Raw genomic sequence first — 27,646 nt, 5'->3', positions numbered from 1 at the left:
TACAGTAGTAGCAGGCAGACCATAAAGGAGTAAATGTTGCGATTTCTAGCATTGCACACAGCAATCAACAAGCATCATGATTTACAACACTTTTTCATGTTATGCCTCTCTGAGAAGGATGGTCGGCGTTTTGCCATAGATTAGCCAGTGACTACCTGTATGTGTCAGTGATGTGATGCTGTATGCAGCTGTTTTGATTGAATTATTCACTTTTGCTGCAAGTATTTATTGTTTTGATTGGCTGAGTGAGTTTTGCAATGAAAATGAGGGGGTTTGCTGAACATGTTAGTGTGTTGTATGCTGTGTTGACCATTTTGAAAATGTGGCTATTGTGCTGACCAGTGAGGTCAAGTAACTGAGAAAAACTGGAAGAAAGCAGGAATACCATTTTTCTCAGAAAAGGATGATTTTTTTTTGCTCTCATCCATATTTTCAAATTTGTCATGATTGTCATCAAGTGAAAACATACAGTGAATCGTTGCACATTTTTTTTGAATTTTCAAAATACAATATCCAGAGCAATCCCACATACATTGTAGCAAGGTTAAAATCTAACTTAGGTTCCAGGATTATTGAGTAGCATACTGAGCCACAGTGCTACCCAATACTCAAAAGCCTTGAACTAAATTAAAATTATCTTATAATCAATTACATAGGCTAAGGAAAATGTATTTTGGCGTTCGCAGATCTTGTACAGAATGTTGTACTAGATTTGAGACATATGATTGAAAACCAGGCTCCATTAGCATTCAATATTTGGTCATCTCTGGAATATAATAAAGACTACTTGTATTGCTGTGAACCTCCTAAAAACAAGGATCCTAAAGTACCTGTCTACATGTTTGTCTCATAGCAGTTTTTTTATGACAGCGAGAAGTGCTGAAGTTGGCCTTTTAACTTTCTTAAGATCTTGATGTGCTCTTGCTACAAATTCTCATTCTGTTTACATGTCACGTTTTTCATGGCTTATCTGTGTGTGAGGAAACTTTAACCTGAAAATCTGGTCCTGGACACATTTAAAATCTTCTGCCTATATTTACACACGTAAAGTTTCAACCCTTTGGTCTTCCATTTGTTTTCTCTCTCTGTTTGTCTTTGTTCTAATCACATCCAGTCTTACATTGTCTTGACATTGTATGCTTTTTTATACAGATGCTGTGTCCTGTATGAAGGTTATCTATAAAAATCAACTTGTATGCTTCAGTGAAACACGTAGGTCTCATTGCAATGCAGTCAGCTCTTGTGTTCAGTGATATCTGAATAAAGGGCAATTTCTGTTTAGTTAGGCACTTGGCTAATTCCAGTTGTGGAAAGGTACAGTAAATGTAAATTTAAGGCAAAAACATTAATCAAGGTAATGTACTGTGGTAGGTGGAAAGAGATACGTATATTGGATTAAATTATAAGTTAATGCTATGAGTGCTGTAAATTAAACATGTGCCAGAGTATTTTGATATAAAGAAATATATATATAACATTAACACAAGTATATGATTTTTACATTTTAAGGATATTGCAGTGTCTTTATTTAATTTTATTAAGGCTGCTCTGTTATTTTTTTCAGGTGGTAGTGATGAATAATATAAAACATAAAAATATCTATGTATAGAATGCTAAGGGTTGTCCATTGTCATACAAAAAGTCACAAACCAAGCCTTTAACCTTGATCTTGGTCTTAATCGAGAATTTAGAATGTGATATGCAAAAAAATGGATGTGTGGGCTCCCCTGGCAACATAATCTCATGGCAAATGGCTGCACCGGCACCTGCCATGTCTGACAGGTAAAGAGCGGTCATGTGGGCACGTGCCATGGCTGACAGGAAAAGAAGACCGGCAATATCTGTGGCAAGTGAAGCACAGGCCAATCAGATGTGAATCGACTACTTTATGTGTACACAGTGCAGGCACACCAATCATGGACAGCTGCCTTGCTTAAACTGACATCTGCTCAGTTTCCTACAGCAGACCGGTCGTTATCATTGCAACAAAAAAGTCATATACTCTGATTGCAAAACAAAGTCATCCACACCATTATATATGACAAAAAGCAACAAGATCTGTGATCTCAGTTCATAGTCAAGCCAAATACAAGAGCCATTTCACTGACAACGAACGAGAAACAATGACTTGGCAGGACACGTACATACCAAAAGGTGAGGTCAGCCTAAATATTGGGCCATTGAGGTGCACACTAACACTGCCTTTTTCAGATAGCCTAAACGGTACAAAGTGCAGGAATTTAATTTACAAAACACCTTCCAGAAGAACTCCCTGATATTAAGCAGGACAGATAAGCACATGAACCACCTTTCTTTGGGGACAGGTGATCTGAATGTTTCCTAGTATTATTCTTAATAATTCATTTTTATTTTTCTACTACCAGTTCTTTGTGCAGGGAGAATCACCTTCAGTCACCATCTTTGGGAAAATATAGACATGGTGTAGCACTATAAAAATCTGGGGGTTCACAAGAACAGAAGGCTGGGTTGAATAGGTAACATATGCCTGCAGTGCAAAAACAGCCAGAGCAGGTTCTTATTTTTGAAGTAGATCAGTTCTTTTAATTTGTGCTGTAAGCTTGCTGAAGATTTTTTACAATAGTTAACATTGGATGAAATGCTATTCTACACTATGACCTACTGTTAAGCCATTTCAGGAGTGTCAGATGCCTGAATACACTGGACTGACACTGGATTCACTGAAGGCAAAAGACGATGATGGCTTCATTAGAGGCCATCATGACCAATGCTGGCCATTCTCACTCTGTCCTGCATCTTAGGCATCTACCATGGTGTGCTAAGAAAGTTTGTTGTTTAGCCTATGCATAGCCAAAAGACTATACTGTATAATGCCTCCACTGAGGCTTGTTTTAAAAAAGACAAGACATTTTGGTTACTTTTTATTGTGTCAGTGTTTATTTGTGTTTATTCTAATGCTAGTAGCAGATGGAGTGGTGGCTCTGTGGCTAATGATCTGAGCAGGTATCTGGAAGGTTGCTGGTTTAAATCCAGTTACTGCCAGAAGGGATTCTATTCTGTTGGTCCCTTGAGCAAGGCCTTTAACCTGAAACAAATTGCTCCATGTATGCTGTACAATGGCTAACCCTGTGCTCTGACCCCCAACGGTCATACAAAAAGACCATTTTCCCTCGGGGATTAACAAAATATATCAAATCAAAAAATCAAAAATGAACTGAAAAGATAACTTGCTTTGCAAATAATTTTCTTACGTGGTCTCAAACATTTTCACAGTACTGCAGATGAAAGCATCAACTAAATAAATAGTTGTAAACTGAATGTACTATATTACTTCTTACATGGCAAACCAACTTACACTTTCTCAGAGTTTGAAAGATGTCTGTTCATAAACTATACAGCAACCAGCCCCTTTTGACTTACAATGTCCCCTAATCATGCAGTCTGATATTCACTCAGCAATGTTACAACTTTAAATTCAAAAAATAGAAATGTAACACAGTACTTATTAACAGCTGGAAATTACCCCTTTGTGCTAAACAGTTATTAAAAAAGCAGACAACAGACCGAAAAAGGTTTGGGGATGGCCAACCCGTATACTGCAAAATATGCAAAAAATAAAGAAAACATGTCTTTACAGGCGGAGTTCAAAATTGAACTCACTAACAGATTAACAACTGAGTTTAAATATAGTGAAGAAAAGGAAGAGGATGGCCGGAACAAGAACTGATGTGGCGGTATTGATGGCTTCTTGGTATGGGAAATGACATCATCAGTGACGTCAACAGTGGGTGGACCGGTAGTGATGTCATCAAGAGGATGGGTTTTTGGGTGAACTGCAGAGGAACAAGAGGAGAGAAGATTAAGTGAGGGTGCCAACCCCCGGTCTGGCTGATGATAATCAGTATTTGAATCTATAAACTGTCCCCCATGCTCATGTGTGTGACACAGTTTAAACCATTTCTTCTATTTTGGAATATCCTCAGTAACCACTGTATCGCTTTTTATGCCACTGGATGCTTTCCAGCCATAAGGAGTAAATCTCTTACATTGCAGGATGAGGGTAAGGTGTTAATTTCTTATTGGATTAATGTCAGCTGGATGTCTTTGCTTTGATATTCACAGTGCTCATTGTCACCAAAAATGAGCTACTCAAGATGTGCTTTTTGCTGCCCAAAAATTGATTTTAAGCAGTCCAGTTTCCTATCATTAATTTAAGATATGAAATATTCCCAAGCAATATTACTGTAGTTGTCATTTGTGGCTGTTTTTACTTTGCTTCAAACAAACTGAAAATTAAATAGAAACACTTTAGGTACTAAGAAATGCATCTATTGCTCATTACACCTTAATAATGGCTTCTTTTGGTCTTTATAACACTTATAAAACATCAGCATCATCTCTGTGCTGTGTGACATAATGACATTGTACAATCACTTGTTAAAATGAAGGAGTCACAGGTCTTATACTAAATATGTAATATCAAAAAAAATAAGTATCAGTTAAGCCACCTCAGACCACTCCAAAGTGAAGTTTTATTAGTGTTCACATTGGAGAGATGAAGAAAAACTTTACCAATGCTTTGTAAGTGTTATGAAGACCCAAAGAAGTGCTTGGTAGTAAATGAATAATAGATGCAGTAGTAGTTCGTAACCTAAAGTGTTACCAAATAATTAAAATAAAGATTATTATGAAGTGACATTGGAAGAATTTATGACTATTTATTGAATTACTATTATACTACAACTGTCTGACAAACATAAAGATTAAATAACCAAAAGTAAATAAAAGGCCCATAAGTTGAGCTTTATTTTCGATGCAATCCAGTTGGTGTTGTGCCTTACATATTCTAATAATATTATATGGTTTGGATTCACTTAGAAAACACATTAATTCACTTCAATCAGTTTCTGGGAAGGTGTTAAGGAACAAAAAGTCAATGGAAATCAAATTTATAATTTAAAAGGTATCATCCACTGTGGGCATTACTAGCTAGATAATTGACCTTGTTATTACTAGCTGCTAATGCATTGGACGCTAATTATAAAGAAATTGTGGTGGAAAGGGTATTCTACTGTTCCATTATGTGGGAATTGATTTGTATATTGTCAGGAAGGTACAGTTACAGTTTCAAATGTCATTTTTTTTGTATAAGACTCAAAGCTTTTTACTTAGAAACCATAAAGGAATGAATACAGCCACCACCTTTCTTTTTCTCATCACCCTATAGTGTCAATGCCACGAGGAACAGCTTAATAGGCAGTTAAGTATCTTTATAGCCAAGTAAGGCTGACAGATAAATTTTACTTTTTCTGAATTATTTTAAATTCAAATTACTTGTACACTTAAAACTGATCATTGAAGGAAAGAGGAAAAATTAAAGTAATTGGATATGGACACTGTAAATGTCAAAGTACTAAAAAACTTTGTTTAATTTGTTTTTCAATTAACATTGTCAAGGTGTTATAAACCCTGAGCTAGACAAGAAGAGACTGAAAGAGGAAAAATGGCAAGCAATTGTAAGAACCTAGAGCTCATCAGATAGGAAAAGAAAGCATTATCATTTTGCTAGAAACAAGCAAGGCATAAATAGGGATCAAAATAATGTCATTTGCTACCATTTCACTATATGCATTATGAACACTTTCAGTCTATTCAGTATGTGAATATATAAGTACAGTGTGAATGGCTTTTAAAAATGCTGTTTTTTATGGCACGCATAAAAAACAATTTTAAGTAAACCACACAGAGTAACCAGATGCCAGGTTTTCAGATACCGCTTTTTAATTTTGAAGGCATTCTGCTCCATCTAAAGACTACATTAAATGGCATATTTACTGAAAGAAACACTTATGATATAATAAAGACCTAAATTTGAAGCATGAGTAAGAATGGTTTTGATTTTAGTATTGTACAATAGGAATTCACAGAAGTCTGGATACTTACTGTGCATTGCTTTTCTTACTACTGTATACATGCCACTTTATACTTTAGTACAGAGCTGCTCACAATATTTCTTCACTTTCAATCCACTTTTCCTGTCAGCCTGCACAGAGGGACAGGGTAGGGTTCAAATTTATAAAACTTGCGTACACACAAAAAAAGGCCCCAAAATGTGCATACACAAATTTAAACTCAAAAGTCGGTATTTATAAAAGAAAACCTAATAAGAGAACTTGTGTATTTTTACGGAAACTGTGATCCATCTCTGCCCAACATATCGGAGAAATTGGGAAATGATGACACCCGTGATCAAACAGAGAAATGCAGCCAAACAAGCTATAGGACAACTCACGCAAATAATAATTAATATCACAGAGCCATTATAATGTGCTTTGACTTGACAAACATACTAAACCTTAAAAGTGATGAATATGATGTTCAGAGTTTATTTATGTTCCCCTTTAAGAGGCCAAATCGGTGTATTTGTACAAAACAACTTTTTTTGCTTTTCATCAGTTTATATAGGCTATGTGTTGTCACTTTTTAGGCAGTTGGCAGACAAGTCAGGAATATCTCAGCCAAGCTTCACTCCATCATGCCCACTGTACTTGAAACCATTAACTGACTGATGACATTCAGCCTTCATGTGGTGTGTGTGTACATACTGTGGCACCAGGAGGACCGGAGGAGGGCTCACGCCTCCTCCAGACCACGAGGGGACGACCGCTCTGGTTGCTGTGGGGGCCTCGGGTACAGAGCTTTGAAGCTCAACCCTGTAGGGGCCCATGGTCACCGCCAGGGGGGCACCCCAATGTCTGGAGAGCCCTGACCTCAGCACTCCCGCCACACTAGAAAGTGCTGGGGGGAAGAGGAGCAGGGACACCCAGAGTGCTTCCGGGGATACAGCCGGCACTTTCGCCACACTGGGGCATGTCGGTGGAAGATTGCCAGAGCACACCTGGAGCACATCCGGGGGAACATAAAAGGGGCCGCCTCCCTTCATTCGGGGCTGGAGTCTGGTGGAAGAGGACAAGGTCTGGGAGAGGAAAGAGGCAGCCTGAAGAAAAGAAAGGCAGAGTGTGGTTTTGGCCTGGACTTGTGGGGTGACTGGTGCTGTGGCACTGGGTTTGTGCACTTTTTTTTTTATACCGTGTAAATAAACGTGTGTTGGGAGTTAAAACGATGTTTGTCTGTCTGTGTCCAGGCTATCTACCACAATACATAAAACTAACATATTATTGTCCACATAAAAAGGCAGTCTGGTTTTCTTAACTTAATCTGAGCACATTACTGCACTCATAATAAGGGTGCAATAAGGGCACCTAGTGATAATGACGCTGCTTTTGTTTACCATAAGCAGTTACTGTGAGTCCTCTGTAATGCCAAGACGAGACTGGCAAGCATCATGGCTAGGTGGTCTGGGTCAACCCATGGTTCATTTATTTTGAGGCAAAGTAGCTTTAGCAGATGTGATAGTACTGTATGTGGTGGTGTGCTTATTGCGAAGGTAACTGCCATCGTCATTAAATGTGCCAGGTGATGTGGATGTGGATTCCTTAAGTCTTTTCCTGACCCCACGCTTCAATGCTGTGTTGAGCACACCATAGATGCAGGTGGCAGTGTCTTGATCCAACATGCAGGAGTCTGCTCTACCATACAATGAAGAGCTAAAACATCATGATTGTGTATGTATGAGTTTGAATAGCATAGTCCACATATGGTTGTATCGGAGTGGCAACCAGGCGAGATTTGGTGTGTGTTCACATATGCATATTCAGAAGATGATTGTGATTTATAAAGGTAAATTGTAGAGAATTGTGCATATTCCAGGTTTTATAAATCAGATTTTCTTTTTGACATACGCTTATGTTGTAAATTTTCCCAGAGCAGGCAGTCCACAAACAATGAGTGATCTTGCAATGAAGAAAACTAGTGAAGAAGGCCACCAAGAGACCTATGATAACTCAAAAAGAGGTTGCAGAGTGTAGTGGCAATTATAGGACAGACTATATATGCAACAACTATTGCATACAAGCTTCACCAGTCCCAGTAGCAAAGGGAACAAAATTCACATGACATTTCAGCAGAAGTCATATGAGATACTCTTAAGTTAGTTGGAAGAAGGTTTTATGGTCTGAGACCAAGTCAGATTAAATGCCATGTCTGAACACTGCACCTTATCAAAAACACACCATCCTCACCATGAATCATTCTGATGGCAGCCTCATGCTGTAGGGATGCTCCTCTATAGCAAGCCTTGAAAGGCTTTTGAGGGTAGAGGGCTATGCAGCAAAAAACAAAACCTGATATAATCTGCAAGAAGCCTGCACCTTGGCAGTTGATTTATTGTTCAGCAAAAGAACAACACCAAGCATAAAGCCAAAGTTACACAGGAATGGCTTAACAATGTTAATGTCCTGGAGTGAACTCGGATATACATTAGGTAATAAGTCTAATGTTTCCACCTCACCAATTCACCCTTACACAAATACTGTTTATATATTGTGGCAGACAACCAGGGACATTGCCCCACCAGGACGCCTGGAGCAGGGAAGGACTGGGAGAGGGGCAATATCTTCCCTGGGCACAAGAGGGTTTCCATCAGGGGCCACGGATACAGAGCTGGGAAGCTCAACCCTGTGGGGGTCCATGGCCACCACCAGGGGGTGCCTGGATGGTTCCTGAGTCCTGGAGGACAGCACTTCCGCCACACCAGGAAGTGCTGCCGGAAGACCATCACAGAACACCTAGAGCACATCCGGGGCAGGATAAAAGGGGCCGCCTCACTCCATTTGGGGAGCCGGAGTCGGGAGGGAGAAGACGGAGCGTGTGAGATAGGAGTGGAGGCGGCTGAAGAGTAGTGAAGGAAAGGACTGAGTAGTTGTGTGAGTTTGTGGAATGGGACTGTGTAAACAGAAATTGTAAATAAACCGTGTGTGTTGTGGACATCTGGTGTTGTGTCTATCTGTGGCCGGGCTATATTTTACAATATATTATGCCTATTAACTTAACCTGTATAATCCCAACTCTCTTTCATAAGGAAATAAACGTTTTGAAATTACAGGTAAAATAGTTCAGTTGATTTGGTACTTGAAACAGTGTACCAGACAGGTTGTGTCTTTACTATTTAGGTTTTTTTACAGTTAGGTTAAAAATCTTTAATAAGTTATTGCATCCACAGTTAATCTACTGTTTACATGAGGTGATGTTTGTGTTTTTTCTTGTTGTTTCTGTAATACAGTAATCTGTTTCTGATTTCATCGTTTCAAGTGTAGACCTCTTATTGAAATCAGCACATTTAACAGACCCTTACGCAGTTTGTAATCTCTTTATTTTGGTTTTCAGGTACCATGACAACCAAGATGTCACAAGCAACTTTCTAGGGGCAATGTGGCTAATTTCCATCACATTTCTTTCAATCGGATATGGAGACATGGTTCCACATACATACTGTGGTAAAGGAGTTTGCCTTCTTACTGGAATAATGGTATGTGTAATGTTCAGAACAAGCTTTCTTTCCATATTTTTGCTTTATTATATAAAATGTGCCAGTCTTCATCAATTTGCTACTTACATTTTCACTAAAAATAAATTAAATTTAAATAAATTAAATTAGGGTTCGGCTCTGAGCCATTTTTTATTTTTAATGGTGATGGACAAGTTCACAGACGAGATTAGACAGGAGTCCCCATGGACTGTGATGTTTGCTGATGATATTGTGATCTGTAGTGATAGTAAGGAGCAGGTTGAGGAGACCCTGGAGAGGTGGAGATATGCTCTGGAGAGGAGAGGAATGAAGATCAAAAGGAACAAGACAGAATACATGTGTGTAAATGAGAGGGAGGTCAGTAGAATGGTGACAATGCAAGGAGTAGAGCTGGCAAAGATGAATGAGTTTAAATACTTGGGATCAACAGTACAGAGTAATGGGGATTGTGGAACAGAGGTGAAAAAGAGAGTGCAGGAAGGGTGGAATGGGTGGAGAAGAGTGTCAGGAGTAATTTGTGACAGACGGGTATCAGCTAGATACCATCTACAAGACAGTAGTGAGACCAGCTATGTTATATGGGTTGGAGATGGTGGCACTGACCAGAAAGCAGGAGACAGAGCTGGAGGTAGCAGAGTTAAAGATGCTAAGATTTGCACTGGGTGTGATGAGAATGGATAGGATTAGAAATGAGCTTTTAGCTCATTAGCTTAGGTTGAATGGTTGGGAGACAAAGTCAGAGAGGCGAGATTGCATTGGTTTGGACATATGCAGAGGAGAGATGCTGGGTATATTCGGAGAAGGATGCTAAGGATAGAGCTGCCAGGCAAGAAGCAAAGAGGAAGGCCTAAGAGAAGGTTTATGGATGTGGTGAGAGAAGACATGCAGGTGATGGGTGTAACAGAGCAAGACAAAAAGATATGGAAGAAGATGATCCGCTCTAGCAACCCCTATTGGGAGCAGCTGAAAGAAGAAGAAGATTGTCTTTAACATTTGGGTTCATAAAGTATGTAATTTATCTAAATGAAATTATGAACAGTGCAGTGAAAGCAGTTTTCAACATTTTTGGCCCATTGATATAACACTGATAAAAGTGTGCAATGACAAATGTGTGCAGTAAGTGAATTTAATTAAAAGGATGCTTAAAAAATTACAAAAAGGCACCTTTTTATGTGAAAATATTATTAGCGTTTGGTTTTGTGCCTTCTGAAAACGTCTTCTTTTTTGAAGAGGTTTTGCATACTTGCTTATGCTGCTTCCAAATTAAGATATATGTAGGTTAATCACTGCCTGCCATGTGTAATGCTGACAATATGGATGATGCTGCTTTAAGAATGTTTGGGTGGAATTGCAGATGAAGTGGCACTGTAAATTGCACAGAGTAGTTACCCTTTTATTTATCAGGTATTCTATTTTATGTCTATATTTGTATACTTTGTTTCTCTTCGCATTATGTTTATTCTGGCAGTTTTTTGAATTTTTTTCTTAAATTAATTTATATGATTTCTATAAAAATAAAAAAAACTTTTCAGAGGTAAAATCTTTTACAAGAGGATTACATAGAATAACTGAAATTATATGTTTATGTACTCTATATACAGTATGCAGATTTGTGGAGTTGTTGAAAAAAGGGTTTGACTCCAGGAAATTTGAATGTCTTTAGCATAGGTGAAGTTTCTAACTGTATTTTTTATGGGATACTGTACATTGTTGTTCTAATTGCTTGGTAGTTTTTAATTTATCATTTTGTAAATCACAATGCACACCCTCATCTAACATAGTACACAGCAAATGAGAGAGTTAGCAAATAAAGATCTGTTAGAGGTGTGTATTGGGTCTGGGACCCCGTAAAAGTTGTGGGCACAAAACCTTTTCACTCTCATGCGTAGAAGAATTTGCTGTCAGCATTGAGAAATACAGGATGGAAAATTACTTATAATGTGCAAAATACCTCCACTAAAAACGAAACTGCATTGAATGTGAATAGAAACCATTAAATTAGAAAACATTTCTTGTTAACATATTAAAAATCTAATCATGTTATTTCTGAGCACCAGATAGTCAAATAATATTGAGAACCAAATGTGCAAAAACTGGCCAGTATCACGCAATTAAAAAAGAAAAGACAGGAAAGGCTAACCTTTGGAGCAAGCATTAGCTCACTTTAAATTCAGAAGGAAAGGAGCTGAGGCAACTGAGCTGTGTTGCTCCTTGGCCAAAGCAAATTGTGCTTCAGAGAAAAGCAAGATGTACTCCCTGCTAGAATTAATCAAAAAAAAAAGAAAAGAACATATCAAATTGTGTTGAATTTGTGTGTGAAGAAGTTCATCCCTATGATTTTGTAGCTGATGAAGGTTTTGTGCAGGTTATTCAATACTATGCTGATAGAGTCACACCATACAGCAGAGTTGATATCTATGTATAAATAATGCGTATAAATGCATGCCTAAGTATAACCAGACTCAGTTTTTTTATTTCTCAGTTAATTCCAAGAAACTGCATAATATAAACTGCATTGTACATGTTACTATATGAGGGACGCTGTGACATATCTTTGATGTATCAAAGATGTGCCCAGTTTTACATATCAACCCTAAATAAACAAAAGTGGAGCTTGCTGTCTCAAGCCAAACAAACATTTTCAATTAATCAAAACATGTTCATGGCTATTCTGTGAATCCTAATTTTGTAATAGTTTAACTCCAACCAAAGTGTAAACAGCCAGTGTTTCTCCATGTATCAAAAAGCCACACTCCTTGCCATTTTTTCAATCAGCACTCTAAAGCAGCCAGTCACCTTTCTATTTTTTCCCAAATAGTAATTATAATAATACATTTTATTTATACAGTATACAGAAGCTTAGAGCAAACAGTCCTTTGTAAACTCTAAGCAAATGTGTCCCTGACATCTCTCTATTATAAAAAAAAATCATGAGATGAGACGAGGCTATTGCCAAGAGATTTTTTCAAGTCCCGCGAGATAAGGCTATTGCCAAGAGATTTTTTCAAGTCTCATCCTCCTCTCAACCATTTCAGGTTAACGGCCCACACCCATGGTCCTCTCACCTCTCATTCGTGTGAATGCTTTTGTCAGTCACAGTTCCTGCACTCTCAGTTCTTATAAATTATTATGATCAAATTGGCAAATTGATTAAATGTGTATCAATAGACTATGCTGAAACAGTTGGTGGTGATGTTGCAGAAGATGAAAACATCAACTTACAATATCCCATAGAATATCTACAATCGTTAACACTGTCCGGTCTTCCACCGACCGAATTACTGTTGAAAGAAGGATGTATCATAATGTTATTGCGTAATTTATATATGAGTGATGGACTATGCAATTGGACAAGATTAGTTGTATTCAAAATTGGTCGAACAATTCTGACATGTAAAATTTTAACAGGCGACAAGAAAGGTAATGTAGTACATCTTCCACAGATAACATTAGATACCAAAGGAGATCTTGATTTGCCATTTGTATTAATATATTTACAGTTTTACATTAGAATAGCTTTTGCTATGAGAATTAACAAATCACAGGGACAAACATTTCGAAAAAGTCGGTTCACTTATTAGAGAGAAAGAAACAATATTCACTCATGGACAATTATATGTTGTGTTGTCACGATGCAACTCCAAACACGGAATCAAAATTCAATGCGATATTGACGAAAAGTTAATTCCAAATATTGCTTTTACTGAAGTTTTACAGCAAAAGTGTACATTTAAAAAGTATTTGTCTGTTAATTTCAAAGCCAAAAAGAATGAAAACGTATAACACAACGAATACTTCTAACACAACATGAAACATAATTTTTTTTCAATTTATTACGTTTTACTATTTTTTACTATGGTTAATTACTCGCTATAATGTAAAATAATTAGGTCCATTATGCATATGTAACATTTCCCATGAAAATAACAATCTGTTTAAATTGTACATCCGCTTCCCCATACGCGACCAGCAGAGCCGTGAAGTGGCTAGCGCATAGTGCCCGCCTGAAGCGAGCAGGGGGCAGAGCTCCCTAGTTCTCATTAAAATATAAAATGCTGTATCAACAAATTTTAAATTAGTTCAATTATTTGTTAATATAAAAGGATTACTCCAAATTAATTAGAAAACAAGCAATAATCATAGGGTCTATGGGCTGTAATGTTTGCACAACATACAGTACACTGACTTTCACTCCATTCATCTTCATATCTAGCTTGTGCTGCATAGGCTAAATCACATGGCCTCTCCTGAGAAACTATTGTTGCTCAGTTTGGTTGAGGTGTCAATATTTTTGTAAAGAAAGTAAGTTTAAACCAAATTACATTTTCAGGTGGAGTATCATCATGGTTTTTATTAGTGTATTAGCTAGATGACAGATATACAGATGTCACAGTAGGAGCTCTACTCATGCTTATTAAAGCACTTCAGACTCAAGTGCTAGAGTCAGAGTAGTCGACTTTATGACTCTGATTTCAGCTCCACAGCCTTGTGCATATGTAACAGAGAAATTATTACAGTTGTTCACTGGTAGCATACATTTGTCATTGTATACTTTAGTGGTCTCCACATTTTTTCTTTGTAAACAATATCTTTGTTAACAACTACATTACTAAATAGGATTTTTGCAAATATAAAGTATAGGAAAACACATTGGGACAGTTATTAGCTCTTATTGTAGAACCTAAGAGATCTGAGTTTGAGTTTAGGTGCAGGTCTCTATTCATGTATTCTGACCATTCTTCTTATAAACCTGAGGGTGTTTTCTGTAGACTCCAGCCACCTTCCATATTCAAAAAAATGTGATTTAGGTTGTGGGATTGAGTGTAGACTGTGATGAAATTGGCAGCCTACTGGGAGTCACTGCTCACACTCTGCTAAATTTTGCGGGGTAAATGTGGGCAATCTGTTAATTTGCACTGGAACAGCAAATTCAGAAAATGAAGAAACTAATAAATATATTTTAGAAAATAGCTGTATCCATGTTTGTCTGTAGATATCCATGTGTGGTATGTTTAGCCCAGACACAAACAGGCGGACACAGAATGTTCCAAAATGTATCCATCCATCCATCCATTATCCAACCCGCTATATTCTAACTACAGGGTCACGGGGATCTGCTGGAGCCAATCCCAGCCAACACAGGGCGCAAGGCAGGAAACAAAACCCAGGCAGGGCACCAGCCCACCACAGGGCACGCACACACCTACCAAGCACACACTAGGGACAATTTAGGATCGCCAATGCACCTAACCTGCATGTCTTTGGACTGTGGAAGGAAACCAGGAGTACCCGGAGGAAACCGATGAAGACACGGGGAGAACATAAAAACTCCACGCAGGGAGGACCCGGGAAGTGAACCCGGGTCTCCTAATTGCGAGGCAGCAGCGCTACCCACTATGTCACCATGCCGCCCATTCCAGAATTTCATTTAATTTAATTATAAAGTCCAGCACACAACACAGTGCCGATGCACCAAACACCCTTTTTTCAGTTCTGATCTCTCCCTTCCGGACTTCTCCTGCTGCCTTTCCACCTCTTCACCCAAGCGTTGCCTTCTTCCTCCAGACTCTGGCTTGTCTACTCGAGGGAGGTGGCCTCTTTCTTAGCCATCCCGGATATGCTCCAGGTGCTCTATGACGGTCTTCCGGTGGCACTTCCTGGTATGACCGAAGTGCCACATGAGCACCTGGAAGCACTACTGGGGCCTCATGTATAACGCTGTGCGTAGAACTCACACTATAACATGGCGTAAGCACAAAAGCGGGAATGTGCGTACGCACAGAAAAATCCAGATGCAGGAATCTGTACGTACACAAACTTCCACATTCTTCTGCTACATAAATCCCGATCAGCGTGTAAAGTAACGCACGTGCACGCACCTTATGTCCCGCTCCAACTCCTCCCAGAATTAAACCTCTTTGAATATGCAAATCAATATAAATAACCTTCTGTGAAAAGACAATGGGAAAAGCATGGGGGAAAATATAAGAATTTCAGCGAATACCAAATGGAGGCAAAGGAAAAACGTACTATTTGTTGGTTTAAACAGTGGTATAAACAACAAAAGGAAGTTGATCGAGTGACAGAGTGTCGGAGAAACTTGAAAGCTCAAGTTCACAAAGTCGCACAATGCCCGAAATAAAAAAGAAATCACATATCAAAGTCGCTGTGAAAAGGCGAGTCGTAGCCCACCATCTGAGTGTCATATGAAAGCTTATTAGGGTACAAACAAAAAAAATAGGCACACAGTGGGAAAAAAGCACAAATGTCAACTTTAATCTCTTAATTTCCACTTTAATCACATAGTTTATTTTGCCATTAAAGTAGAACACCATAAACTTCATCTTAAAATCGTTTAATTTACTAGTTTTTCAAATCCCATTGTAACTAAAGTAGCACGTTAAATGCTTTGTTCTGTATTTGATCTTCTATGTGCTCTATGTGTGTGAATCACTACCTGCTTCTTAAACGGGCTTTCTCTTTCTCAGACAGGACACATAATCCATTACATTTGTGATATTACAGCTCTCTGAATAATTAAAATACTGAGATGTATACATGATATCTTTTTCATGATGATAGGAATGAAAGCATGTTATTAAACATGGGAACACAGTGGCGCAGTGATTGGTCGTGTCTCACGCAAGAGGCTTGCTGCGCCATGCACGACCTTCGAGGAAATACTTTATTACAGAAGTACTGTCTCTTTCAAATGTACTAACCTCCAATTCCTGTCCTTACTTTTCTTACTCCAAATACCCAATCGCCACACAATCAGCTCTGTAATAGACGTGAAGCCATTTGTAAGCTTAGAACGCTGATTCTTCAAAACTTTTAAGGAACATTGAAATATCTTCGTAGTACGTGTTTAATTATTCTATCTGTCTATCCTTCCAGTGTAGCGTCAGCACCAGCAAGAATACAACGCAATGCAGGAACAATACCTGAACTAGCTAGTGCTGCGGCACCGTGTCCTCACATGTTTAATTATTAACAATACCGATTATTTAAATGAAGTTAAAGTTTTATTTGTATAATATAATCAACATATTTTGCTGCATTTCATCTAAAAATTATATCGTCATCATATGTAAATACGCACTTTACAAAGTGGCGCAGGTTGTGCAATATTATAACTGTAGTGCAAGTTTACAGTGAGGTAATTGTACTTATAAGTACAAACAGTTCTACAAGGAGCACTTGATGGACTGATTGAGTGCGTTTATAGTTCTTGGGATGAAACTTTTTCTAAACCGCAAAGTCCGTACAGGAAATTCTCTGAAGCGTTTTGCCGTGGTTCAGGCAGCGTCTGCTTCATGCTGTATACCGATAATTCTCTTTCCAATCAGCTGCTGTTGTGATTCCCCACTCAGATACAGTGATATAAATACTCAGAGTGGTGCAGTGAGAGTAATATGGAAAAAGATGATCTGCTGTGGCAACCCTTAAAGGGAGCAGCTGAAAGAAGAAGAAGATGCAGTGAGAGTAACAACGCTAAAGCAGTTATGGTATTTGGAATACTATGGCTATTCCCTGGACCATTATATTGCTGCAGATTAATTACAATCAGATGCATTACACTAATAAACAATATGCAGTTAGTTTCAGTGTATTTATAAACCTGCGTCAGGAATGTGGATCTAAGAAAGAAAGGGTGACCATACAGGAACTGTAGCACTGCTTTGACGCTGGGTGCCGCCAGTCTGCAAAACCGAGCGGAGAAATTGCGTATGCCAGGATATGAGGTACCGTGGAAATGTGTGTGGCTTTACACCAATTTTAGGTTTTATGCATTGCGATTTGAGCGTGGAAACGTTTGTACACAACATTTCTGTGCGTACGCACCGTTTATACATGAGGCCCCAGGTGTCCCTGGAATTCCTTCTGGCAGCACTTCCGGGTGTGGCGGAAGTGCTGACATCCAGGGCTTTACAATCCACCGGGCGCCCCCCTGTGGTGGCCAGGGGCCCCAATAGGGTTGAGCTTCCATCCTCGGTTCCCGTGGCCCCCATACAGACCAGGGCAGCTGCCCTCTCGTGGTCCAGGGGAGGTATAGTCCCTGTCCTTGTCCTTCTATGGGTCCCAGCCAGGCATAGCCCCCGGCCGTCCACCACACCATGCAAATGCACCATTGTACACATATCTAGTTCACCCGCAGTTTCTACCACTATATAAGGCTTTGAACACACTCTAAAAAATGCTACGATTTTTAGGCAGTCATTGGACTGTGGAATAACACTGACCCTGCTATTCTTTCAGGGAACTCCCATTGATTTGTAGTCAATCCAGTGAATCTTGTCAATCTGCAAGCTCCAATTTATAGTTGTTCCATTCTGGCTGTTTCTTCTTCTTTGTCTTTCTACCTATGATTGGTTTGTGTCCCTGGGATATTAGTTAGAGCTGTAGAATGTGCAGGCACTTCTTTTATTTTTTTAGTATTAAGCTTTGAGTATGTTTCACCATCTTATGGTGCTTCTTTACTTGAAGGAGAACAGAGAGAACAGTAAAGCTTCTCCTTTGTGGTCCAGCTATTCCTCGAGTCACAATTAAATTATTTCCCTGTATCAAAGCCGCAATGAGCAAACAGATAGCTGCGGTTTGAACTGTGCATATTTTACTTATGTTATTCTGGGTTTCCTTTGGCGGTTCTGGTTTCCTTCCATGACCCAAAAATTTGTTTGTAGTTGGCCTTCTATGTATGTAAGTGTGGATTGTAATGAGCTGGCATTCCCTTCAGTGCTGATTATTGTCTTGCATTTGAAAGGTCAAAACACACCACAGAGAAACAAATGCAATAATCTGTTGAAGAAGATGCCGTATATGAAAACAGATAAGTAATTTAAAATTCTCATTACTGAATGAGATGATACTTCACTCAAGTACTATCATAAAATATATATGAGTGAAACCATTTTAAGAAAAGCCTTAAAGAAAAGACTACTAAACCATTTCAAGATATTTATAAATTGAAGAAATCTCAGGAGAACGTATTTTTCATTGCTAATCTTTCAGCATGAATTAATAAGCCCTGCTCTTGCTTTACCTAAGCTTGCATAGCAGCCTGTTGATAACACAATTACATGCACTACCTTTAGCCAATAATAGCCAATGCTCAAGGCTAAACAGCTTTTACAGCAGCTGCTTACCAATGACTTGTGCCTTAGCTTGTAAATGGTTAATACATTTTACAGAGAAGGTGTCACTTATTTGAAGCAAAAGAAATGTGCTTTTTAGTTGCTTACGGGGAGTAACTTGATGGTTTCGTGGTAAGCTCTGTTATCTCCATCTTTAGTGTAATGCTGTCTGTTGGCGTTATTGCATGGTTTCCCTTTGTTTATGTGCTTTTACCCCTGGGGCTCCAATTTCCTCCCACAGTCCAAAGACACATTCATAGATGACGCTAATTTGTTCCAGTGAGGGTGTGTGATGTACAGCATTTAGCACTGACTTCTGCTTGAACTTACTGCACCATCCTGAAATGAAAACAACAGATTATAAAAATAAGTATATTATTTAATTTGTTTATTTATTATTTGTGCTAAATATAATAAGTGTTTAGTTGAATCCGTTGAATATTTTTATGTTTTGGAAACATTAAAATATACCATTTTATATAGCTTGTAACAGAAAGCAACCATAATTTGTTAAATAGCCTAAAAATCTTTTTGAAGAGACTTATAATAATTTTATTAATGCTTTAAAATTAACACATAAATGGTTCTCTCAATTTTTCTTAAAGCTCTTTTACATTAAGCTTTATGCTTATTTTTACAGCTTTGGCCTAATTTTTCCCAGTTTAAAAAATTAGCTCCTTGATGAAAAAATCCTGCTGGATTTAATTGTGTAGCATTAATTGGATAAAAAAAAAAAATCATGATTTATAAATATATTTTTGTCTTGGAGAAGGGACTCCACATTTTTTACAAATGAGGAAAGAGTGCCATCTATTGACCTCGCAATCCAAGGTGTAATAAAAAATTATTGTGAAGATTTCGGTTTGCTTTAAGCAGAGATGTCATTTGAAATGACTATGCACGCTGCATTTGTAATACTTTTGTTTAATATTACAAACCCCTCACCCCTTAACCAGCATTGTGAAGTCACATTTCTTGTCATTAATTAACAATAACACATTTATTTATGTATCCTATTTCATACATTGATTGCAATTCAAAATGTTTAGCAGAGAAACATTACAATACCAATTACCTTAAAATATACATATAAAGATATTAGTTAAATGCTACTGAAAACAACAATAAAGCTGATGATAAGAATAATAACAAGATAAAAGTTAAATAAAGCTTTACTTAAAATATCCTTGAAGCTAATACCTATTTATTTTACAAGCGATGATGCAATAGTTACTAGCTTATTATTAACAGTCATGTGTAGATGGCAATAAAGAAGAAGAAAACAAAAACTGCACAAAGCCAAATACTGGAAAATATAATCCTCTGAGGTCCAATGTCTTCAAGTATTCTAAATTTACATTATTCAAATCACCATGTTTTATGAAATATAAAATCTGGTATAACATCAAGTCACTGGAAAAGTGTTGTCCTTCAAGGTAATGACACATTCCATAAAGTGTTTAGAAGATGGTGCAGTGGTGCATACCACCACAATTGTACCCCAAGAGAGAAGTATTGGTTATAAACTAGTAATGATGGTAACTATCTCAAGGGGTATGCGAAAAGATACATTTCATTGCGTGTTGTCCTGTATAACTATGTATGTGACAAATAAATAAAGAATTATTATCTTAATTCTTATAACACAATGAATGGCTGCAGCATGAATAATAGGAACAGCCAACCTAACTGCGCCAAGAAAACCATAAAATAAACTACTGGCACTATGTATTAGTTTTACCTTTTTTTGAACAAAATCTAATGATAGTTATGACAAAGCCAAACCAAATAAATGCTTTCATTTTCTTTTTTTGAAAATCTTCTAAAGTGATTATGTGACATATTTCAGTTGTTAAAATTTTATAGATATTTTGTTTATAAAAGCAAAAATGTAGCCCTCTCAATTACATTGAAGATCAGAAATAATAACTTTCTTTAACAAATCATGAACAAACATTACATAGTGCTATTTATAAAATGCCAGAAATTGATAGTTGATATATGTTGTGCTCTTAAAAATTAACAAATGATTTAACAAATGGTTAATGAAATAATTTTAACTATACAGAAACACATTATTCATATTGTGGAATCATTCATTAATGTCTACCTGATTAGTAATAATAATAATAATACATTTTGTTTATATATTACGCCTTCCTAAACTCAGAGCAGACATGTTTTGTTTGTACAACTGTGTGGTTTGTGAGTTGTACAGTCTGTAAAACTATAAAACTGGCTATTTCACAATGCAGGCTTTTATCCTTTACATACTAGTCATTTGTTCATTAGTTGTAGATATTTTTGCAATACCAAATGGCCACAAAATTCAACCATTGTACCAGTTTATTAATGAAAGTTATTTAAAAAATGTTACCCAGCAATCAACTCAGTTTAAAAGAAAATATCCATGTTGGCATCCAAGGGTCCAGTAATGACAGAACAGCTCCAACTGAATGGAAAAAAAATGCCATCTGTGTAACCTAGGTAATGTGGCACTGAAATTTAGTGTAAAGTCAATGATGACACACAGTAAACTCTTTCCTTCTGGCTTTGTCTATGAAGCTAGATAGATGAGTTTTCTTATCAGATGCATGTTTTTCACTGTGGAAATTAGTAGAATGTCTGTTTTACCTTGTTAGGTTTAAGAAAATTATTGCTTATCCACTCTGTGATGATAGTCATTCACTCATTGATTTAAGAGTGTCTGGTGCATACTGTATAAATTGTATGTCTTCTAAATAGCTATGGAAATTCACCTTATGATTTTACCCAATATAAACATTTATGACAAGGGCCACAGATTGATCCTTGTGGCTCATCATTCTCCCTATCAAGCATTTCTGCCTGACAAATGTCAAAATTTACAAAGAATTTTCTCCCATTTATATGTGACTGAAACCAAATTAAGGCAATGGTGCAGATGCCAACCCATGGCTTTAATAAGTGTTATGATCTGTGGTGTCTAATGCCGCAATTAGATCTAGAAGAGTAAGTCAAGACACATTATTTGTATCAGCAGTGAGTGTGGCAAAGCACTGTATCAGTGCATGCCCCCAGCCTCTATCTCTATTATATCTACTGTAAATACATATACTGTTGAAAATAAAGTAATTTCAGTGGAACCCCAAGTGGGACTTCAAGACTTCATTTAATTGTTTAAAGAACACTTTTTCTATAATTTTGTTTTAAAAGATCTATTGGAAATTTGACTTTTTTAAGCCAAGCAGTTAAGATTATTGTTCTTAACTAGATCTTTGAGCATTTAGAAAATACCTTTCTATTAAGGAGTTTAGAATGTGTACTACACTGTCAAATACGCAGAGACTTACTTGAAAATTCCGTTGGGATTGCATCACGGGTTTTGTGGATGATTTAATTTTTAAGAATTACTTTGCAACGTTTAATTCAATTTGATTTATTAAAGGAGTTATGATTTCTTTGGGAAATAATTAAACAAGAAATCTTCTACTGCTCATGTGGTTAACACAATATCTAACAAAACAGTATCAATTGTCTGCACAAAGGAAAAACAAAAAACATAAAAACAAAGCAAAAATGCAAAATCTTTATATTTGGCAACCATGCCTGGCTGATCCACTTCAGACAACTGGATTACTTGAATTTTAATTTATAGTTCTGGAGAAGTATGTTTATCTTTTGGCTTGGTCTTCAGTCCTACACATTTTATAGTCCACTGGGATCTTATTTCTTTTTCAGTTTATGAGATTACAGGTTGAGATTACAGGTAGCTTGAGTTTTTCATGACAATAAGTAAATAAGCCTAACTATGTGAAATGATAGATAGATAGATAGATAGATAGATAGATAGATAGATAGATAGATAGATAGATAGATAGATAGATAGATAGATAGATAGATAGATAGATAGATAGATCATTTCTCAAACATTACAGAAACACATATTCTAGCAAAAGTATGATATTAGGAAGGTAAGCAACTGTAGGATATTTTATTTAATGTCTATACTGGCATTGACAGTTGCTGGAAATATTTTTTTCTAGGTTCATGTTGATTTTAGACATTAGTTTGTATTCTTTTTAAAAATGTGCCTGCAAATTTATCCTTAAAACTCTATGATCTTTTAAAAGACAATCAGAATGAAAGGACCTGGCAGTAGGTAGCTAAAACCTATCTTAATAACACTGAGCTGGAACCAACACTAGACATTACAAAAGTCCGATTCTAAAGCTATTTAGAATCAGCAGTTAATGTGCTGCAGTGTATTTGCTTATGGAAAGTGGGTGAAATTGTAGCTTGTAACTCCTAATCTATGTAATGTTCATGATGTTTATTTTCAATATTAAGATTTCTTAAAACTATAGTTCAGTGATAATGTTAATGGACTGTTTTTGTTAAGTTCCATTTATGTTAATCGGTTTGGACCTGTATGTTGTTCCTGTGTTTTTAAACAAATCTGTGTCTATATATGTACAGTATCCATCACGTAATGGTAGTATGTCATGCCGTAATGGGTATCTTTTATAGGCCATTATTAGAAATATCGTCTATGTCTATTGATAACATAAATTAAATTTAAAGTCAGTCATCACACAAATTGTATAAAAGTATGTCATTACCAATCTATCAAGAGCAGTCTGTCCCATCCAATTCAGCTCATGCACTAATCTGAAAGGTGCTAAAAAAAATTTCTGTGCCCCCCCCCCCCACCTTAATATCCTAGGATCTACTTTAACTGCAATTCTTGTCATAATCTTCATTAAGGTGTCTTATTCAACAATTATGAAAGAACTGCTCATGCTTAGTGTACATGGTGTCTTTTATTGAGGCCAGGTGAACTGCCTTTGTCTGATCTGCCCTAAGCATATTACTCAGGAAGTGTTGTTCTCCATTCCAGTGATCCACAGAAAGTTTCTTTTTTGTGAAATCCTATGTAGATCAAGTTTGTTCAGTTAGCCCATGTGCTATTATAGTGATAGTAGTAAAACATGCCATTCTTGGATATATTCGTTTCAGTAGCATACATGAATCAGGGCATAGTCTAAATTTAGTGGGCTGGATTCCTGACAGGTTGTTGTCTCATACAGAGCCAATTTAATGAGTCAAGCTATGATTATTGACCGAAGCAATTTATCCTAACTTTTAACTAATATATACTCTCACTGGCCACTTTATTAGGTACACCTTGCTAGTACCGGGTTGGACCTCTTTTGCCTTCAGAACGGCCACAGTTCTTCATGGCATGGATTCAACAAGGTGCTGGAAATATTCCTCAGGGATTTTGGTCCATAATGACATGATAGCATCACACAGTTGCTGCAGATTTGTTGGCTGCACATCCATGATGCAAATCTCCCATTCCACCACATCCCAAAGGTGCTCTATTGGATTGAGATCTGGTGACTGTGAACTCCATTTGAGTACAGTGAACTCATTGTCACGTTCAAGAAACCTGTTTGAGATTTGAGCTCTGTGATATGGTGTGTTATCCTTCTGGAAGTAGCCATCAGAAGATGGGTACACTGTGGTCATCAACGGATGAACATGGTCAGCAACAATGCAAAGGTAAGCTGTTGCAATGAAACGATGCTCAGCTGGTGCTAAGGGGCGCAAATTGTGCCAAGAAAATATCTACCACACCATTACACTACCAGCAGCAGCCTGAACCGTTGATGTAAGGCAAGATGGAGCCATGCTTTCATGTTGTTGATGCCAAATTATGAACCTATCATCCAAAAGTTGCAGCAGAAATCGAGACTCATCAGACCAGGCAATGTTTTTCCAATCTTCTGTTGTCCAATTTTGGTAAACCCATGCAAACTGTAGCCTCCGTTGCCAGTTCTTAGTTGACAGGAGTGAGACCCAGTGTGGTGTCTTGCTGCCATAGCCCATCTGCTTCAAGGTTCAACATGTTGTGCATTCAGAGATGCTCTTTTCCATACCTTGGTTGCAACAAGTGGTCATTTGAGTTACTATTGTCTTTCTATCAGCTCCAACCAGTCTGTCCATTCTCCTCTGACCCCTGGCATCAACAAGACATTTTCACCCAGAGAACTGCCACTCACTGGATATTTTTCCCTTTTTCTGACCATGCTCTATAAACCCTAGAGATGGTTGTGGGTGAAAACCCCAGTAGATAAACAGTTTGTGAAATACTGAGACCAGTCTGTTTTGCACCAACAGCCATACCACATTCAAAGTCACTTAAATCACCTTTCTTCCCCATTCTGACGCTCAGTTTGAACTTCAGCAGGTCATCTTGACAGTGTCGACAGGCTTAAATGATTTGAGTTGCTGCCATGTGATTGGCTGATTACATATTTGCATTAACAAGTAGTACCTAATAAAGTGGCTGGTGGATGTATACTGTAAGTGCCCGAGAAGAAGAACAGGCATCCCAGCTGGGATGGAGGATAATTTCTTACCTAGCCGAGAGGCCACAATGGAAGGTCAGAATGTAAGGATAAGCACATACAGTAATCCCTCGCTATATCGCGCTTCGCCTTTCGCGGCTTCACTCCATCGCGGATTTTATATGTAAGCATATTTAAATATACATCGCGGATTTTTTGCTGGTTCGCGGATTTCTGCGGACAATGGGTCTTTTAATTTCTTGTACATGCTTCCTCAGTTGGTTTGCCCAGTTGATTTTATACAAGGGACGCTATTGGCAGATGGCTGAGAAGCTACCCAACTTACTTTTCTCTCTCTCTCTCTTGCGCTGACTTTCTCTGATCCTGACGTAGGGGGATTGAGCAGGGGGGCTGTTCGCTGAAAGATTATCTTCACGTTGCTACCTTCTGTGCAGCTGCTTCCTGAAGCGACATGCTGCATGGTGCTTCGCATACTTAAAAGCTCGAAGGGTATTGATTTTTGCTTGTTTGTTTTTCTCTGTCTCTCTCTCTCTCTCTCTCTGCTCCTGTCGGAGGGGGTGTGAGCTGGCGCCCTTCAACAGCTTTGTGCCGCGGTGCTTCGCATACTTAAAAGCCAAACAGCCCTATTCATTTGTTTGCTTTTCTCTATCTCTCTGACATTATCTGCTCCTGACGCGCACTCCTTTGAAGAGGAAGATATGTTTGCATTCTTTTAATTGTGAGACGGAACTGTCATCTCTGTCTTGTCATGGAGCACAGTTTAAACTTTTGAAAAAGAGACAAATGTTTGTTTGGAGTGTTTGAATAACGTTCCTGTCTCTCTACAACCTCCTGTGTTTCTGCGCAAATCTGTGACCCAAGCATGACAATATAAAAATAAACATATAAACATATGGTTTCTACTTCGTGGATTTTCTTATTTCGCGGGTGGCTCTGGAACGCAACCCCCGCGATGGAGGAGGGATTACTGTATTTGAAACTTTCTCCAATGGCACCCAGAGACCACAACAGGGCTACACTTCTGGACTCCAACTCTCTGTAGAAGTGATATAAAAATCTATACACCCCTGCCAAAATTGCAAGTTTTGTGTGATAAAAAAATGAAACGAAGAGAAATCCTTTCATAACTTATTTTACCTTTATTGCAAAATTGCAATCTACACAAAGAAGGTGAAAACAAATCGGAAACTGTTTTGTGATAAAGGAAAAAAAAATCATACATTAGTGTGCACATTCCCTATACTGATTCTTAGTTGATGAACCTTTTGATTTTTTTTACAGCAATCAGACTTTTTGGGTAAGGGTCTATCAGTTTGGCCCATCTGGACTTGCCATTTTTTGCCCACTCTTCCTTGCAAAAAATTTCCCAATCTGTCAAATTACAAGGGCATCTCCTGTGCACAGTTCTCATCAGGTCACTCCACAGATTTTCAATTTTATTAAGGTCTGGGTTCTGGCTGGGCCATTCCAGAACATTGATCCTCCTTTGATGAAGCCATTGTTTTGTTGATTTTCATGTATGCTTTGGGTCGTTATAATGCTGAAAGATGAAGTTCTTCTTCATCTTCAGCTTCCTAGCAGATGCTTGAAGGTTTTGTGCCAAAATAGGCTGGTACTTGAAGCTATTCATGATTCAGTCCATCTTGAATAAAGCCCCAGTTCCAACTGAAGAAAAGCAGCCCCAAAACATGATGCTGCCTCTACCATACTTCACTGTGGATGTGCTGTTCTTTTGATGATATCCTGTGCTAATTTTGTGCTAAACATACCTCTTGAAATTATGGTGAAATAGCTCAAACATTTTTCCACATGATTGTGGGAGACTGTGATATCTTTTTGCAAAGTTTAACCAGGCTTGGATGTTTTTCTTTGTGAGAAAGGACTTTCATCTTGCTACCCTACCCCACAACCCAGACATATCAAGAATACAACTGATTGCTGTCACATGTAGGGAACAACCAGTACTTGCCAGGAAATCCTTCAGCTGTTTTAATGTCGCTATTGTCCTCTTGGTGGCCTCCCTGACCAGTTTTTTTTTGTCTTCTCATCAATTTTTTAGGGACGTCCTGATCATTGTAGAGTCACTGTTGAGCCATATTTTCTCTACTTATTGATGACTGCCTTCACCTTACTCCATGGGATGTTTAATGCTTTGGCTACTTTTTTGTACCCCTTTCCTAAATGATACATTTCAATGATGAGACTCCATTCGTGTTTTAAAAGCTCTCTGCGGACCATGGCTTTTGGAGTATGTTGCAACCAAGAGGATATCAGAATGATCCTACAGGGACAGCCAAACTTTATCTAAGCTCAATCTGTAGCCACTTTAATTGATGTCTGGTGTATGTTAACTATTGTTTGAGATGAGACTTATTGTGATTGGTTGTTTCTGAATGCAGCCACATCCTTGATTATTAACGGGTATGCACACTAATTCAACCAGGTTTTTGTAGGATTATTTTTTCTTTTTTCACTCCACAGTTTCTGATTTGTTTTCACCTACTTTGTATAGATTGTAATTTTGCAAAAAAGATGGAATAAGTTCTGACAGGAATTATCTTGGTTTCATTTATTTATCACAGAAAATCTGAGATTTAGGCAGGGGTGTGTAGACTTTTTATATCCACTGTACATAGGAGTTGGAGTCCGGAAGTGCAGTCCTGTCGGGGTCCCATGTTGCCATTGCAGAAAGGTACTATGTGTCATCGATTCATCCGTTTATCCATTTTCTGTACTCACTCAAACATTTC

The 27,646-nt window shown here is 37.8% G+C and overlaps 1 protein-coding gene across 2 annotated transcripts in view; it reads left to right on the top strand.

Annotated features, from left to right (window-relative positions):
- The window catches only part of kcnn2 (potassium calcium-activated channel subfamily N member 2), a 387,629-nt gene that overhangs the window by 290,923 nt on the left and 69,060 nt on the right, over positions 1-27,646 (top strand). For both annotated transcript variants that reach the window (XM_051929490.1, XM_028805278.2), the window contains exon 5: positions 9,265-9,406. In XM_051929490.1, the coding sequence (XP_051785450.1) occupies positions 9,265-9,406 (142 nt within the window). The remainder of the gene's footprint in view (positions 1-9,264; positions 9,407-27,646) is intronic.

The sequence above is a fragment of the Erpetoichthys calabaricus genome, chromosome 7 (assembly GCF_900747795.2).
Source record: "Erpetoichthys calabaricus chromosome 7, fErpCal1.3, whole genome shotgun sequence".
NCBI lineage: Eukaryota > Metazoa > Chordata > Cladistia > Polypteriformes > Polypteridae > Erpetoichthys > Erpetoichthys calabaricus.
Note: the sequence above shows the minus strand (reverse complement) of the source record. Positions and strands in the feature narration are given on the sequence as shown.